At 37.0% G+C, this 18,945-nt stretch overlaps 1 protein-coding gene across 4 annotated transcripts in view; it reads right to left on the bottom strand.

Moving 5' to 3' along the window:
- The window catches only part of LOC117342250 (tyrosine-protein kinase SRK2-like), a 136,453-nt gene that overhangs the window by 31,741 nt on the left and 85,767 nt on the right, over positions 1-18,945 (bottom strand). The window contains exon 1 of one of the 4 annotated variants that reach the window (XM_033904312.1): positions 8,126-8,247. The exons of the other annotated variants lie outside the window; for them this stretch is intronic. Coding sequence (XP_033760203.1) covers positions 8,126-8,195 — 70 coding nt within the window. The 5' untranslated portion in view covers positions 8,196-8,247. Of the gene's footprint in view, positions 1-8,125; positions 8,248-18,945 lie in introns of those variants that run through there. 4 annotated transcript variants of the gene reach the window in all.

Here is an 18,945-nt window from a genome sequence, read left to right as displayed (position 1 = left end):
CCCTGTCTCTTGACTTGACCTTGTTCCTCTGCTCTTGACCTACAAGGCTCAGAGCTTGTTCTGTCCATGGCCTATAAAAGGCTCAGAGCTTGTTCTGTCCATGGCCTATACAAGTCTCAGAACTTGTTCTATACAAATCTTAAGAGCTTGTTCTGTCTCTATTCTATACAAGGCTCAGAGCTTGTTCTGTCCATGGCTTATACAAGTCTCAGAGCTTGTTCTGTCCATGGCTTATGCAAGTCTCAGAGCTTGTTCTATACAAATCTTCAGAGCTTGTTCTGTCTCTGGCCTATAAAAGGCTCAAAGCTTGTTCTGTCTCTATTCTATACAAGGCTCAGAGCTTGTTCTGTCCATGGCCTATACAAGTCTCAGAGCTTGTTCTGTCCCTGCCATGAACTAATACACACTTAGACTCAGAGCTTGTTCTGTCCCTGCCAATACTGATACAAGGCTCAGCTTGTTCTGTCCCTGCCATTGACTGATACAAGGCTCAGAGCTTGTTCTGTCTCTGCCATGGACTAATACAAGGCTCAGAGCTTGTTCTGTCCCTGCCATGGACTAATACAAGGCTCAGAGCTTGTTCTGTCCCTGCCATTGACTGATACAAGGCTCAGAGCTTGTTCTCCTATTCCTAGTCTATACAAAACTGGGCTTGAAAAGAGAGAGGAATAGTTGGATGGAGAGAAGACTAAGGGGTAAATGGAGAAGACGAGAAAGAGAAACAAACATGTAGGTGGCGGGGAAGGAAAAAAAGGTAAAAAGGGAATTAAGAGTCCCGGGTCTGGAGGGTTAAGAGAAGTGGGATGGGAAACCTGATGGGCCAGTAAGGGCAGATTGACAGATACCCCCGAAGTTTAACTTTTACCTAACACCTGGCTTGTGTCTGTGTCCCCTTCGCCAATACATCAAAGTACTTTATTATAAAACAGACACCACTGAGTAAAAAAATTACATGCTTAAAAATAAGACAGAAAAATATTGTACTTGTCTGCTGCAGGGATCGGTTAGACTTTTTACACTAGATAATTGTTTCTGGATGATAATCTGGTGCATCTTCGATAATAACCCAATACAGAAAAAAAATTGTATATAATGTACAGAAATTTGTATATCTGTAGAGAAAATAGTTTATTATTCTAAATACATGTACTGACTTATTTGAATTATGATTTATTGATAATCTTTTATCATTATAATTTTTCTGTTTATTATTATTTATTCATATTCAAAAAATTGAAAGGTTAAAAATACCCTCATTCAAATTTATACACTTCATCTATCGTGTGTGAATGGCCCTTACTGAGAAATAATATTTTTTTAATATTCTAAATGTCTAATTTTTTTTCCAAAATATCTCTAAGCAAAATTCTGCATACATGATGACAAGTCTTAACAATTGATATATTATAAACTATTTAATATTTAAACTATTAACTAACAATATCGGTTAACCACATGTTATATCCCCTAGCTGTGACATGTGCATCCATCTCTGTAGGCATAATTGGTACAGGAAACCACAGGTATTGTTTAGAATACAGGTCATTGTTATGACTATTCAGGTAATGCCAGGTATGTTTTCTGACCTAGATTACCTGGGTAAGTGTCACTCAGTGTAATCTTGTAACTACTTCCTATGGCCAGTATAGCTATAATCATGACATTCAGGTTTTACCTGCCACACCACTTTACAACCTTTATAAATCACAGGGTGCCAACATCCCTGGTGGTTTGTCAGGTCAAACTTTCTCAAATCATTATTTTAATCTCTGAAATATAATTAATCCTATCAATACATATATCTGAAAATCTAAATCCCTTTCCCAATGGGATCCCTGTGTCCATCAAAATCTAATTCACAGGCCTCCCTAAATTTCCTTTAATGAGAATCCCTTTCCCAATGTTAGTTCATCAAAATCTAATTCCCTCCCAACATTTCAGTCTTTGAAAAGGACACTTCCCTCCCCTAATGCATTGAAAGCCTATCAAAATCTCCTCATTATAGTCATCAACATCTGTGGTGAAAGGAAATGGTTCATATATTTAAAGATGTCATCTGACTACAACAAAGTTATATATTCATAGTGCGAAGTCACCTTTCCCAAGATAAAGTCAGAATCCCCCCCCCCCCCCAAACAGAAATTGAAATGTCCTGTGAAATATGGCATAACTATTTATCTTAATCCCCATCCAAACGACTGAACATTCAGGGGTGCTCTAAACACTGTGGGAACTCAGACCCTAACAGCCACAATAGAGGCCCGGACAGGAAGTCCAGCAGCCCCTTTTGATTATGGATGAAGGGTCCAGAACAGATTACCATATAATTGTGTGTCAGCTGACCACTAAGCCATTGGTCAAGCCTTTCATTTTTTATTGCCCAATGATGGCTGTTTGCTTTGGCCTTTGTAGTAAGGCGGAAATGATTACATAAGAGCTCTCAGACAGCCATCAAATGACCTTGTATTTGACCATGAGGGCCATCACACTGATGGGATTTACTGGGATTTCATGCAGAACACAGGGCTACCTGATTGTGAGACACTCCAATGAAAGTTCTCCAAGACATCGCCCTCTTTAGACAAAATTATCTCCTCACTACAAATTATTGTAATGATCTGCCTTAGCTTTAAACTATATTTTCTGAGAAACGCTTTGTTTTGAACACAATAACATAAATGTTTACGAGTATTTATAAAGCTAATCCGGAGAACCTTCCAGAAGTGAAAGTCACAGTGGAATCCTCTCTGATCTGATGATTTGTGGGTCAAAACATATTGGTCAAATTAGACATGATGTCAAACATCAAATAAACAGCCTTTGGAGACTAATTGATGTCAGAAAACAAGTCTTTACTAAGTTTCTTTCAGAAATAAACTACAACACACCATAATAAATATCTTGATTTTGCACAGGATGTTGGAAAACTTTTGTCAAACTATATATTAAGACATGTTTTATAGTTGATGATTTTGAATTATACTATTTATTCCATGACATATAGGGACCGGGTTGGCTGAGTGGTTAAGGTGTCCCAACATTTTACCAGTAGCCCTCTACCACTTGGTCACAAGTTTGAAACCCATGTGGGACAGTTGCCTGGTACTGAAATCAGCTGGTGGTTTTTCTCCAGGAGTACCCGGCTATCCTCCACCTCCAAAACCTGGCATGTCCTTAAACAACCCAGGCAGTGTGTAGGATATCAAACAAAATAAACCAAACCACAACCTATTTTTGTCTATATACAGAATTAGCCTTGGATGACTGTACACATGTATGAGAGTGAGATAGATAGGGACCTAGGTCAGTAACGTGTTGGTTACCTTCCTAGCCAATATAATGTATAGCATACTCCTCTCATTAATGACTACAGCATATTTAGTCCCAGGTGAAGGCTGACAGGATGTTGCCTGGTCTAACAGACCCATTTTAAATGAACAATTATACCCCCAATTATACCACATCAGTAGAGTTGGTAATAAGAATTCTGAAAAGCTGAAATAAATGTTACTGCACTTTAAACTCAAGATTTGTTAAATAAATATTTCACAGAATTAATTAGTAAAACAATCTGCTGACATAAATTCCAGATTCCTCAGCATTGTTTCCCCAGATTATCCATCAAGTTAACCATACTTAAACAAAAGCTATCAAATAAAGGTCATGAACTCATGTTTTCCATAGTTCAAATGTCACCAGTCATCCATTACCAACCTAACTGTCACTCAACCAGGCTTAATTAGTGAAGTTTTAACTTCATAAACAAGGCCCCCACTCATTCATTCTCTCAATATGTACAGGTTTTATATCGGGAGTTCAGAAATTACTACCTATGATATATCCATACTGTAATTACTCACTAATTATTTGATTCTAAAATTTTCACATTATTTCTTCCTCAGTCTTTTAATTTTATTTCTAAATCTCCCTGCTCAGTACTTTTTATCAATCTCTGCTTTCACTTCTTCCTTTTCTTCTTTTTTTGTCTTTATTTTCTTTACATCTTCTTTCTATTTCTCTCTTTTTCTATCCAACTCTATGAGTTATAATACACTGGGGATTGCCTAATAAATTAATCATCGTCCAACATATTTGAATAAACAGAAATATTTTAACAGAAAAAAATTCAGACAAACATTTTATTTTAATTGTAATTCAAATTAACAAAAGCCAAAAATTTTGATTAATCACAATTTTAACATTCAGTGTGAACTCAATATCTAATCACAACAATCAGTATCATTTACAGCCAATTAAATAATGATCATTATATTTCTACTTCCTCTGATTTGAACCAAACCAATTATAATTCTCAATATTTAATCAACCTAATCGGTATCATTTCGAGTCAATTAAATAATGATAAGCATATTTACATACAAAGTTATTTTGACAGGTGTCAAGAAATGAAGACACTATGTCTATATCACAACCATACAAAAGGCTCCTCTACCAGTAACAGAACCACAACCAAATAAAACAAATTACTTCCAATCCATCATAAAATTCTTTTGTTGAGACAGACATCATTAGACTCAAGGACACTTCACTGATTTCCTGATTCAGTAAAAATGTTTGAAATGAAATCTTAATGCAAGTAATTTTCTGATTAAATCAAAAATATTGTCACAGATGCTTAACTTAACAGCAATATAAAAATGTTCTATGATCGGAGATAAGAATCAGAAATGGGAGCCAGTAAAGATACATGTAGTACGTACAAAAGGTGAAAATCAGGAAGATAACACACTATACACCTGTTGTGCTTGGTCACTTAATGCAATTTAAAATAACAGCTAATCCTGACAGGATTACCTGAAAATAAACTTTTGACTTGTAGTACTTTTAAAAAAAATTTGCCCTTCAATATTTAGGATAAAGACATATCAAGCAAACATTTTGAGACTGGGAACAGAGATTTAGGAGGCCATGGAGATTGGATATATTTGGATATGGGGTAAATGTGACAATTTGGGTGAATCAATTGAAGCCTTACCTAAGGGTCAAAGATGAGATATACATAGAGTTTGGGGGAAACAGATGTATATTTGGGTGTTTGGGAGGCAGTTGTACAGCCATGGTAGCTAATTTAAATCATGCATACATTTGAATTTAGGTCACCTTAATTAACAAAATCATGAAATGGAGAAATCTATGTATCCCCTGCTAGTGTTGTGGACACCTAACGAGGGACACACAGATGTTTGGGGGATGGGAGCTGGGAACAACAGATATATCCATTTCATCCCTGTTAACCTGGATGGGTCAGATAAACCAAACATAATGGATCCATTGTAACCGCGGGACAACAGGTTTGGTTACAACTCTAGTGTTAAAAACAGTTAATTCCCTGTTCCATTACAACAACTGAAGAAGAATTAGTTTATAAAGTCTTCAGGCATTATCTTGGGGAGACATAAATGTTTCTTTTCAAAATTTAGTTCATCCTAACTTTTTTTTTTCAATTTGTATCAGTCCGATTCTTAGTTGTTCAACCAAACGCAAATTTTCAAGCTCAAAATTGAAGGTTTAATTTAAATGATGGTATCCTAACTACAAAATATTCAGTCCGAACAGCTGGCTTCAGCTCTGTGAAGTGTTAAATTATCACTAACTGACGAAAAGGATCAAAGACTGGACATATGTAAATGAAGTGAAACTTTGAGCTATTGATTGGCTACTTCAGTTTGAGGCTTCGTTGACACCAGGTACTTGAAACTTTGTCAGCGGATGTACCACTATCATTCAAAGGTGAAATAAGAAAGAATTTGTTTGAACGTTTCCAATACAACTTTTGAATCTAAAGTCCAGGGTTTTGAAATCGATCAAAAAAATTCTTAGTAGCCGACACAGTATGAGAAGATATTTGTCCATTTTAATGATTTTCATCATTTTTCCCCTGATGAGATGGAAGAAATATATATATCTGGGTGTCAGTAACAACTTTTCATTTTAAAAAGGAATGTTTTAGAACAATTCTTTTGAAGATACAGATTTTTTTCTAATTTTGCAAACATTTTAGGCATAGTGCATGCGATATACCCGGTATATCATTGTATTTTTAAAATATTGAATCAAGTGTTTTAAATCTTAGTGTTGTAGGGGGCCATCATAGCTGAGATTGTTGCACAGCCACATGTGTGGTTCAACATTCCCTGCCAATGTTAGTTTGTGTGTCTCAGGAAGCTGAGTTGTCTGGTTGTCCTTAGGGAAAACTCTTTACTCTAATTACTCTGGATGGCATTCAACGGTCTCACACATGTTGATCAGTGAGGTAGTCACCAACTACTACAAGGAGACCCTGACTCAAAAAGACCCTAGCTGTTCACAGTGGAATAAACCCAGAAAACAAACAATCTTAGTGTTAACAATGTAACTATCACTCAATTTCAAATATGTATTAAAATTTATAATAAGTTCAAATTTCCTATACAATGTTTTATTACCTTAACAACATATCTCATTAGTTTGAAATAACACCTACAGAAGTTTTAACTAATTGGAAATTATTAGTGTCGTAGCCTACTGCATAATACTATGACTGCATGCATCTTTTAAGACAATTTAGCTGTTCTTTTTAAGGGGGTATGGGCGTCTTTGTGAATTAATAAAAACAAATACTGTATATCCATCAATGTCTCATTGTTCTCTCCAACCTACAAATAATTTTAAGGATCCTCAGTGTACACATATATGCTACCTAAACTCGTTGACAGTCGAGCAGGTATATCTGGTACACATGATTTACCCTTTCTACTCAAAACAAAACCTTTTGGAAAAATATTATGTGTTTTATAGATTTCCTGTCATATCTGGTGTTACGAACAAAAGAAAACTGGCGAAATCGACACGTCCCTCAGCTTGTAGTTAATCATCATATCTCTCTCAATCTTGTGTTACAGTCTACAACTTTCTGTAAAAGATTTGAGACTGTTGACAATTACAAGCTTGTTCATGGCATCTTAACAAACAAATAAAGGGGAAAAAACTTGAACATGAAACGATAAATGTGTCTTTCTTCGACACATTAACTGATAACCTTTGAGGTTACACAAAATTTTACCCTTACTTGTGCAAATACATGGAAATTTTCTTTAGAAATAACATGTATTCAATGCAAGCTTGGTTAAAAAAAAAACAAAAAAAACACAAGTTTCAAATTGACATTGAATGAAACTGAAATTAGCTTGCTCAAATACTACCACAAAACAAAAATACATAAAAGGGGTCAGTATTATAGAGGAGAGCTCAAGACCCTCTTTACTGGTATTGTGATATGGTGGATGTACAGGGGTTTTAGGGGTCAGAAGACATGGGGTCAGATTTGGTCGACTATACTCGTAACCGGAAACATTACTGTGGGCCGCTGACACACAACAATAGATCGTGATATTTAAGTTGGGGACCTCCCTTATTAACCTCTTAGCCTCTCCGATCAGGTAGCTTCACTTATTTTGAATTTCAACGTTCATGGCAATATTTTCAAATTACAAAACATAAATTACACAATGTTAGAAGAGCACAACACTTACAAATTTCATGCTTTTGCAAATCTTTTCTAGGCTCAGCAATGTTATGAAATAATTAACACAACTATTTCCAAAGATTTCTAATTCTTTTCATCAGTTTTAAAAGTTTTAAACCTCTGTGTTTCACACTTTTCGTTATTAAACTGCTTCAATCGAATAAGACCGTTCGACAACTCGGTAACAACATACCAGGCACATTTGTAGAAGAGAAATGACAATTATTTATAAAATCATAATTGGCACCAATTTCCTGATTAGTATAATTTGTACAATGTAAAAAGAAACATCTAACAAGTTCTGTACCCTTGTTTTTAAATACTCATGAGCAAACTATACAAATTTGCAATATGTCACATCCAAATTTGAAAGCAATCCATGCAAGTGCATCAAACACTTAAAAACTCCCAACATATGTCAAGAGTTTCTATTCTGATAAATCTCATTCATCTTGACAGTCCCAGTCAGCCAAAAACTTTAACTGCCAGCTAGCAAAGTAGAGTTCAACTTATAGTTCTGCCTTAAAGCAGAAACTGCTGCAAATTGAAATGCAAACGAGACAAAACATTTAACCAAACAACTTATATCCATCAACTCACCTTCACTCTTCCGTTTTTTGGAATCCAAATCAGTTGCTCCAGATACACATAGGAACCTTTTAATTCCCATGATCCTCAGGTACCCTTGGATAGACTTAAAATGCACAATCCAATCTCATTTACTTGAAACATTCATTCTCCAGGTCTTGGTGAAATTGAAAAATGCTTCTCTCCTGATTAAATAATATATGAAGCTGATCGAATTGTAGCTACGTTTGCCAAAGGAAAAAACCAATGGTATATGAAGTAAGTTCTAATTTCTAATCTCTGGGCACTAAACTGTGGCAGGTGCTCTGAGATTGGTTTAGCACTAAATTAAAGTTTCCCTGGATTCCTTTGAATATGTTTCACTTAATATTTCAAAAGTAAAATCCTATACTGAAATACCTATGAACCAGGAAACATATTATGATACACAAACAATATACACGGAATTTACCAATATATAAATGAAAACGGAACTGTGGTTACTGTATACACATTACCAGCACTTTTCCATAGAACTTGAGATACAAATGTCCCCCTAGCACTAACACTGATACTGAATCTGACAGCTTGTGGTCACCTGTATTTATAGTCCACACTTCTTCTGTATAGTCCTAATGGTCATTCAACCCAGTGGTCAAAACAGTTAAACCATGGCCAATAGCTTCAATGGTCAATCATCCCAGTGACCAAAACAGACCTGGCTTGTAGCCCTAATGGTCATTCATCTCAGTGGCCAGTCATCCCTTTAGTCAGCGGATAGGAGTACTATACACAGGTAAAATGAAGTGTAGTAACACCTTGTACACATTCAGATACTCTCTTCCATTCATAAAAAGATTCAGGTGAGATGACTGACAGCTGCCACAGCCCAACCCCTTATCCTGGCTTAGTAGGGAGCTGGGTCAGCCCCTTTTGTTGATTGTGTAACCAAAGGGTCATTAGCATGTTTAACAGGTAGCCACAGCTGGGGACATTTACCTGTAGCAGAGCCCCTGGGCAGCCCCTTATTATTTCACCTGTAGAAGGGCCCCAGGGCGACCTCTTTATTAAAGTCCACTAATAACTAATATGAACTAATGCTATTCCTTTAAATCATCAGCAAAAACAGTAGGGAAATAACACCAAAACACATCCAGCGGGAGCCATTTCCTTTAGCTTGTCAACTTATAATCCCTGAATAAGGAAACCCATGATGCAAACAGGAACCAACATTTTAATTCTTTTGTCATGACACCTTTATCGACAGCTTATGCTTTTGACAGGGAATTAATATCTTTATTTTTCAATAGTACATTGACAAATTTTCAAAACCCTAATTCCTTGAACTTTTTGTTATCAATTATTGTAATCAATATTTACACTTATCAAGCAAGATAAGTACATGAACAATCTGAAATTATGTATGTGAAAAAAACAAAAATGTAGTTTTTTTTAAATATCAAGCAACAATTTATTATCTATTTAACAGCATAAATAGTGAAATATAAAATTTCAACATTATTAATAACAGTTTTACAACAAAACAAAAATATATCAAGACTTAAGGAGTTAGAAGATTTGTTTAATACTATGGTGCTAAACAAGTTGGTAGAAAGTTATTGAACAGAGTCTTCTTTGTTGATTCCTTTAAAAAACATGTCAAACTAAACGTTGTCACAGACAATATTACCTTACAATGTAATCTGCTAATATGTCTGGAGATACTGACCTCGCTTTTGTTCAACAAAAGAAAACCCCAAACTGGGCTAAATTGCACTTTACTGATAACAGTCAAATCAGACCCGTAGAATAGAAGACTGTGTAACAATGCCTTTAAAAATATAAAGACTTTTTGCTGTTCGCTTCCATTAGAAAGAAACCATTATGTGAATGCATAGTTATATAAAACGGCCAACGACTTAATCGTTTACTCGTTCACTGACCCTTTGGAAAAGTCTCTTAGATAATCTGGACTTTTAAATGGGCTCAAAAATAAAACACAATCTTACGAGAATGGTTCATCACTTTTCAAAATAGCTTTTTATTGTGTAAAGGGTACTCGAATTGCCTTGGGCGTACATTTCACCGATTGAGATTAATGTATAGAAGTACCAGTTTATTTTGTGGTTAATTTACCTGAAATAAGTACGTCAAATCAATAGGACATTTCGGAAAAACAGATTATACTTAAGACAAAATTTTAAACAAATTTAAAATAAATAAAATTGAACGGAAGGAAATATTGTGTTAGAACAATATACATTGAACAAAGAATTTGTTTAAAAACATACAAGTCTTTTGAAATCGATTACAATAATCGTTACACACCTCTGAATTTTCTCCGATTGCCATCAAAATTAACCAGTCATCTACCTACTAGGCCTTTCACCTGATCATGTGACCTTTTTATTCAGAACAGGAATCGGTCAACCAGTTATCCCTGAATGTTTGGATTAACCAGCTAGCCGTTCACTGCATGGAACACTGAGGTTCACTATCCTTGTTTAAAATAAATGTGATTGCATTGCCTCTATCCTCAGATTTGCCCTGGTTTAAATCATTCGGACACCAGCTCCTCTACAGATAAGATTACTCTAAATAAATGGACGTCTGTTCATGGTTAAATAATTTCTGGTAAACTATAGATATATATTCAAGTTAAAGCAATATTATTCTGACAACCTTAGGGGTGAATGAAACTTTTTGGTAATTTTCTCAGTTTTTTGTTTTTGTTTTGTTTTGTGTGTTTGGTTTTGTTGTTGTTACTTATTTTTGTTTTGTCACGAAAAAAAAAAAAAAAAAAAAAATTTAGTTAGCATTTATTCAAGTTCATTATCAATGAAAACTTTAAAGAAATGTTATAGTCTATGATTAGATGCTTTGGCTGGAAAGTATAACTGTGCACATATTCATATGAAAAATAAAGTTTGAATGCACTTCTTGTGACAGTTTATTGTGATACTCATCACAAAACTATACCAGGATTCTACTGGATATTTTACAGACTTTAACTGCAGATTTTATGCTCTACACTAAACAGTGATTTCTTCTTATAAATAGTGATACACAAGACTATTAAAATGTTAATATATAATTCCATGCTTTAAAACATTGCTTACCTTGATTGACGTTTGCAAACAATGCTACACAAAGCTTACATCATCTCTGGTTAACACAGATTATGAACCCACCTAAGTATTTAAGTACCTATGATCTAGATCAGAATTATTGACAGGAAATCACTACTTATACACACTAGAAAGAAAGCTTGTTATCTCTTATATCCGCATATAATCCTCTAAAGTATTTATATATTGACAAGACCTTGTAGATAATATCATAAACCTAATCTGTACCACCCCACCCCCAATCCCAACCCTCGTCTATCTGTGGTGTGAACCTGTACCACCCCACCCCCAATCCCCACCCTCGTCTATCTGTGGTGTGTACCTGTACTGCCCCACCCCCAATCCCCACCCTCGTCTATCTGTGGTGTGTACCTGAACCATCCCCACCCCCAATCCCCACCCTCGTCTATCTGTGGTGTGTACCTGAACCATCCCAACCCCAATCCCCACCCTCGTCTATCTGTGGTGTGTACCTGTATCTCCCCACCCCCAATCCCTACCCTCGTCTATCTGTGGTGTATATCTGTACCTCCCCACCCCCAATCCCCACCCTCATCTATCTGTGGTGTATACCTGTACCACCCCACCCCCTATCCCCACCCTCGTCTATCTATGGTGTATACCTGTACCTCCCCACCCCCAATCCCCACCCTCATCTATCTGTGGTGTGTACCTGTACCTCCCCACCCCCAATCCCCACCCTCGTCTATCTGTGGTGTGTACCTGTACTGCCCCACCCCCAATCCCCACCCTCGTCTATCTGTGGTGTGTACCTGTACCACCCCACCCCACCCTCATCTATTTGAGGTGTGTACCTGTACCACCCCACCCCACCCTTGTCTATTTGAGGTGCGTACCTGTACCACCCCACCCTTGTCTATCTGTGATGAGTACCTGTACCTCCCCACCCCACCCTTGTCTATCTGTGGTGTATACCTGTACCACCCCACCCCCAATCCCCACCCTCATCTATTTGAGGTGCGTACCTGTAGCACTTCATGAGTCTCCAGGGAGAAAATTATTTACACCTCTTCCCTTACTGTATCCTCCAGCCTTCCATCCATTGAAACTGATCCAGGAAATGAGAGGATTAGAGTTCCAAGGATTAATGAACATGTGAATATAATTACCGTGTTTGACCTAATCAGCATATCTGCCCCTATAACCCTACTCCCAAACATTTTGGATTGTTTTCGCAACACATAAAGGTATGTAAATGAAAGAATGAGTTTTTTTCATCCAGATTTAACATTTAAACATTTCACTAAACATGGTTTTATCAAGCCCACCCCTTTTCTGATTTTGTAAGCGCACAAGCTGCACATAATAAGTTTAATATGGTATCGCACTATTATTATTTTTAAATTATAAAATTTTCCAAGAACTGAATTATAATTCTGACCCTATCCCTAAGTGGATGATAGTTATAGGTAATCATCTATATCCCAGATTATAATATATCCCCAGCTCAACTCCTCAAATATGGCCAATGGTCAGATAATTACTTCCTAACTCCCCCCCCCCAAAAAAAAATCAATAAATTGGGGGACAATAATAAATACTAAGAAGGCCACTTCCCACCATCAACAGGATGTGTAATTATATAAAACCACAAGAATCACACAAGGGATTACCTCACAAAGTGAAATGGGTTTCCTTTACGTTGGCTAATGCTTATGCAAGCTCTTTTAATCAACCTTATTCAACTTTCTGGCCACACAGAATTGGAGGTCGATTGTAACTTTACCTCCAGATAATTCAAGGTCAAACCATCAATTCAGAACCTGACCTTGAAGCTTGAAGTGATAGTAAATTGGAAGTTAAAGATAATCTATTGCCATCTTCCGTTCCCAGAACTGTCTTGTGCAATATTGACGTCATTGATACAGCCCCCCCCCCACTATGGGAGGGGACAAGCCTATTGGAAAGTCGGTTAATGATTTTGCCTCCTATATCAAACCCATACTTTATAATTGCACCTGTACTCAATACTGTTGTGAGTGTAATCTGACTTAGCAGAAGGATGCTAAAAGTGTTATATCAGAAAACCTGTCCACTCCAGGCCATTTAACAAGTTGTATTCAAAGTTTGTTAGAAAGCAGGTGTTTTAATAAAACTGTTTGGTGTGTCACAACTCTGACAGGTAGCTTTAGAAACACCCTGGTCTGGGCCAGAGTGTGACACAAAATAACACGTGTGAAATTCTTTGTGACAGCTACCCTTTTCAAAATTCTAGTCCTTAAACACATTATAAATATTGATATATATGGGAAATTTTTAAACATTTAATCTCTTATGCATTTCCCGATCAATTTGATATGAGAATGACAGCATCAATTCAGGAAACAACGTTTTAATTCTGATAAAAGATATGCAGTTTTTTAGTTTAGAACACATTTTTTTAAATTATAATGCATAATCATGATATAATGGGACACATAAGAAAGAGTTAACTGACTGTGGTAAAAATTGACACAAGTGATCTATCATTTTTCGGCCTTACAGCGGCTGAAGTTAAATAGGTATTGTTTTAGAGAATTGGAGTCATTTCAGTTCAATAACTAAAAGAATTTAGTCAAATGAAAATGGTGTCAACAGATGATGGAGCAACCGAAAGTGTAATCTATTAATTATAGTAATTTAATATATGAGTATGTGAAATAGATATGTCTAGAAAGTGATATTCGAATGTAGAGACATATTATCGTAGATTATGTACATAGTACCACTAATCGACTATAATGCACAAGTCTATTATTAATTCCACTTGTAAAAAATTATGCACATTTAATTATTCCTACATGTATGTCATTCAAATGTATTTGTATATACACTTATGTATTTATTCTGTTTATAAAATCTTCATTTTGGAGGAAATAAAGAGAATAATAATAATAATGTAATTGAGCTTGCTATGTCCGAGTTGAAATCTAACATTGCTAATTTGGAGTACATGCTATTTAATATCACATTTAGACCTCTGGTGTCCATAACTTAGTACACATGAAGTTACAGCACGTTTGAACCTTAGAGACATCAACATTTTGAACGCTTTCAAATATACTATTCAAACAAAATTCAGCAGTTCTTAATCATTGAAGTGTCATCAACATTAATTGTCACATTATATGTAGTTTGAATGTTGGTTGGTTTATGGCCAGTGGACAATCAGTCATTGTAAGGTTCTGCTTCTTTGTAGTAGTTGGTGGCTACCCCACTTAAACTGATGGATTGTTGCATTGTTATCTAGATCTGTTGTCAATTTGGGCTTAAGTGTCTTGCCCAAGAACACCACTGTGGGTACCATACTCTTGTGTTGTCGGCTTCCTGAGAAATATAACCCACCCCAAACCACTCCACATAGGAAGGACAGGCTTACATTGTAATTCATCTCCAATTAAGAGTTTTTTTTCTGGAAAATATTATAAATTTCAAATGTTAACAAGCACATCCTACCAATTCTGTCAAGTCATTTACCTTTTTCAATAGGTTTATCAATATAAAGGTATTTTCGTACTTAAAATTCTTGCTAGAAAATCACATTAAAACCAACGTGATCAATCCCTCTACATAAACTAACAGCCCAGTATAGCTAAAACTGGTCAAAATATTTGGACTGAGATAAACAAAATAAGTCCAGGTCATGGTGTCAGAGACGAATTGTGACTCTCATATATACATGACCATTTGAAGATAGGTCACATGGTTCAGTTTGTCTCTTCCCTTAACCCCCTAAAGACACAGGTATAAACACTATCCATGGGGGTCCTTAATATCTATGAGTGAATAGCTCTTAAGCTGGGGCAAAAAATGGAGTGTCGCATGGACGAAATTCCAACGAACAAAGACCAATTATATGTACCCACTTAAGGTGGATTACTTAAAACTATGTATCACAAAAAATTCTTGTCCCTTTTTCCTCCAGTTCAAATATAAACCTGTATTTGTTACAAATACTTTTAATAGGCTAGCACGATTCTATTTGTGGATCTCAACTAGCTAAATACGTACCAATTATAATGTCTGGAATTTTCACATTTTTTACATAATTTTTTACTCAAGGAGGCATTCATGAGCATATTCTTACAGACAAATGCTGGTATTAGTATATTTCCTTGAAATCAAAAAGAAGCAAAACAATATTTTATTATGTTCCCAAATAAAACTCTTCTTTTCACAATCTGGTAAAGTTAAAACTAAACTTCTAAATGCATACAATATTTTCTTGCAGATATTTTCAAAATCCTTTAAATTCTATGTAAAATTCTTGTATTTAAGGCTCCTTGTTTTTTGTCTTTATTTAATCAAAAATTCTAAAAGTAACAGAAATTCTTATTTACATTTAGTTAAAGCATCAGCAATATCAAAAAAATAAATCATTTGGATTTTCCCCAAATTCTCCATCTTTTGATCTAAGCCTATAAACCGCCTTTTGATTAGAATATCCTATCAGGGATTCCAAACATCATTAACATTTATTCAATCATAGCTATTCGTGTCTATACAGACTTATAGTTAATATTCTTTGGGAGATTTTCATTCTGATATGAAACGCTGTAATTGACAAGGTAAAGATGCTGGGTGTAGGATACTTAACAAATATTTTCCCTCAAACAATTAATCTCATTTTCGACTTTTTCTAAATTTGGACTGCAGCAAAGACTAAACTTTTCATCCTGACAGCAATTTATTATAATTGGTCACTTTCATAACTCACAAAGTCCCTGTTCAGTGGCAGAATTATGAAACAATCAAAATTAAATCTGTAATACTATGGTGGCAAGGCTATTTCGGAGGGCTTTGGGGGCTGATAATAGGCCCAATTCCCAACTGAAATTATTTCCTATTTAGGCGAAATTCCCAAAATTAGCAGTTTACTCCTGAAAAACTCTTTCCCGATTCATCAATTTTCTTCCCAAAATGAGGCAAAAAGAACCCTGGGTGGTATACTTATTTAAAAACAGGCAGTTGCATTAGGGAATGTATGGTAGTGTCTTTACAAGGAACACCAAAAATCTCATTAGGAACATCTCTGGAGCTTTCTTATGTGTATCAAGACTTAGGATATATTTATACCACCTTCCGGTATCAGTTACCAAACGAAGAATATCCCTCTTGTAATTGAGTCTACCCATCCCCGCAGAAATATTTTGCGCATGTTGAAATTATGTTAAAATGCTAAGATTCATCAAACTTTATCCACAATAAACAACTTGAAAATTAGTTCTGTAAATTTGGGCGGGAAAAAACTGTTGATAAGAAAATTGCCTGCTGTAATGCTGAATGTTGTATAATTGATAGGTGTTCTCCAAGTGCATCACATTCCATCAGATGATATTGAAGTATGGAAGAAATGCGAGGTTCATCATTTTACTAAGTACATTCCAAAAGAACCACTTATATTTACATCTATAATCTACATTCCTACACGTACACTGGTAGGGACCCAGCACACATGTCTACATCAGGGCATTCCAGACACATAAGGCTTGTGTTGTTCCGATTAGTCCATCTAATCAATGATTAGTCATGGTTTTTTGACCTCCAGTAATCGATCACGATTTTCTATCATCATCCAAAGTTTGACTATAAGATGGAAACTTTCAGGAGATTTTTTCAATTTTAAGGTGAATATGAAAACCAGCGATAATTTCAAGTCAAAATACATTAAAACAATATTCCAAAACATAACTACTAGCTTGATACCTTAAAACACATCCATCAAATTTCCCCTAGCATTTTGGTTGCTTTTGTAGATATTTTCCTTCCTATGTATGCAACTGAGAAATTGACAAACTGATCATGATTTTTAAAGATCTTCTTCACTACATTTCAGCATTAGGCACAGGGTATGATTGAATATCGATACAATTGGCTCAACTATAAAATGGATGATGCACTGTGTCAACAAGAAAAGTCTTCAGAAATTCAAGTGACGCCATAGCTTTTGATTATTGAGTTGAAAAATGATTAATCCTACAGATGTGATTTTCAATAAGCTAAACTAATGACATTTCCTTAACTTGAGAAAATTTCCTTAAATTCTGTAATGGAGAAGTTTAGGAATTTCTGAAGTAAGAGAATATTGATGAAACTCATGCCAGACAATATCATGGGCTCGTGCTTTAATATAAGGAATCACTGTAATTTTCAAGAGGAGGAAAAGAACTAGATGAAAACAGTACAAGCATAAGAAACTATGTTCAAAACTGTTGCTATTCAAATTTGTCTCAATCAACATTGTTTTTCTTTGTTCATACTTAATAACACATCAAGGGAATTTCTGGGACATGAAAGTCTGAACATTGAACAAAGTTTCTAAGGTGTACTTTTACTGTTCAATAAGAGAGGGGGGATGGGGAGTGTTGGTTTGAGACTGGGTTATAGAGGCTGAGGGTGGATGAGTAGTGGTGATGGTTACTAGGGGAGGGTGGACATGGGTGAGCAGTGTCCTGGTGATGGTTACTAGGGGAGGGTGGACATGGATGAGTAGTGTCCTGGTGATGGTTACTAGGGGAGGGTGGACATGGGTGAGCAGTGTCCTGGTGATGGTTACTAGGGGAGGGTGGACATGGGTGAGTAGTGTCCTGGTGATGGTTACTAGGGGAGGGTGGACATGGGTGAGTAGTGGTGATGGTTACTAGGGGAGGGTGTACATGGATGAGTAGTGGTGATGGTTACTAGGGGAGGGTGGACATGGGTGAGCAGTGTCCTGGTGATGGTTACTAGGGGTGGGTGGACATGGGTGAGTAGTGCCCTGGTGATGGTTACTAGGGGAGGGTGGACATGGGTGAGCAGTGTCCTGGTGATGGTTACTAGGGGAGGGTGGACATGGGTGAGCAGTGTCCTGGTGATGGTTACTAGGGGTGGGTGGACATGGGTGAACAGTGTCCTGGTGATGGTTACTAGGGGAGGGTGGACATGGGTGAGCAGTGTCCTGGTGATGGTTACTAGGGGAGGGTGGACATGGATGAGTAGTGGTGATGGTTACTAGGGGAGGGTGGACATGGGTGAGTAGTGTCCTGGTGATGGTTACTAGGGGAGGGTGGACATGGGTGAGTAGTGGTGATGGTTACTAGGGGAGGGTGTACATGGATGAGTAGTGGTGATGGTTACTAGGGGAGGGTGGACATGGGTGAGCAGTGTCCTGGTGATGGTTACTAGGGGTGGGTGGACATGGGTGAGTAGTGCCCTGGTGATGGTTACTAGGGGAGGGTGGACATGGGTGAGCAGTGTCCTGGTGATGGTTACTAGGGGAGGGTGGACATGGGTGAGCAGTGTCCTGGTGATGGTTACTAGGGGTGGGTGGACATGGGTGAACAGTGTCCTGGTGATGGTTACTAGGGGAGGGTGGACATGGGTGAGCAGTGTCCTGGTGATGGTTACTAGGGGAGGGTGGACATGGATGAGTAGTGGTGATGGTTACTAGGGGAGGGTGGACATGGATGAGTAGTGGTGATGGTTACTAGGGGAGGGTGGACATGGGTGAGTAGTGGTGATGGTTACTAGGGGAGGGTGGACATGGGTGAGCAGTGTCCTGGTGATGGTTACTAGGGGAGGGTGGACATGGGTGAGCAGTGTCCTGGTGATGGTTACTAGGGGAGGGTGGACATGGGTGAGTAGTGTCCTGGTGATGGTTACTAGGGGAGGGTGGACATGGGTGAACAGTGTCCTGGTGATGGTTACTAGGGGAGGGTGGACATGATTGAAGTGTCCTGCCCTGGT

The sequence above is a fragment of the Pecten maximus genome, chromosome 14 (assembly GCF_902652985.1).
Source record: "Pecten maximus chromosome 14, xPecMax1.1, whole genome shotgun sequence".
Taxonomy (NCBI): domain Eukaryota; kingdom Metazoa; phylum Mollusca; class Bivalvia; order Pectinida; family Pectinidae; genus Pecten; species Pecten maximus.
The sequence above is the reverse complement of the archived record's forward strand: the minus strand, read 5'-3'. Positions and strand labels throughout refer to the sequence as shown.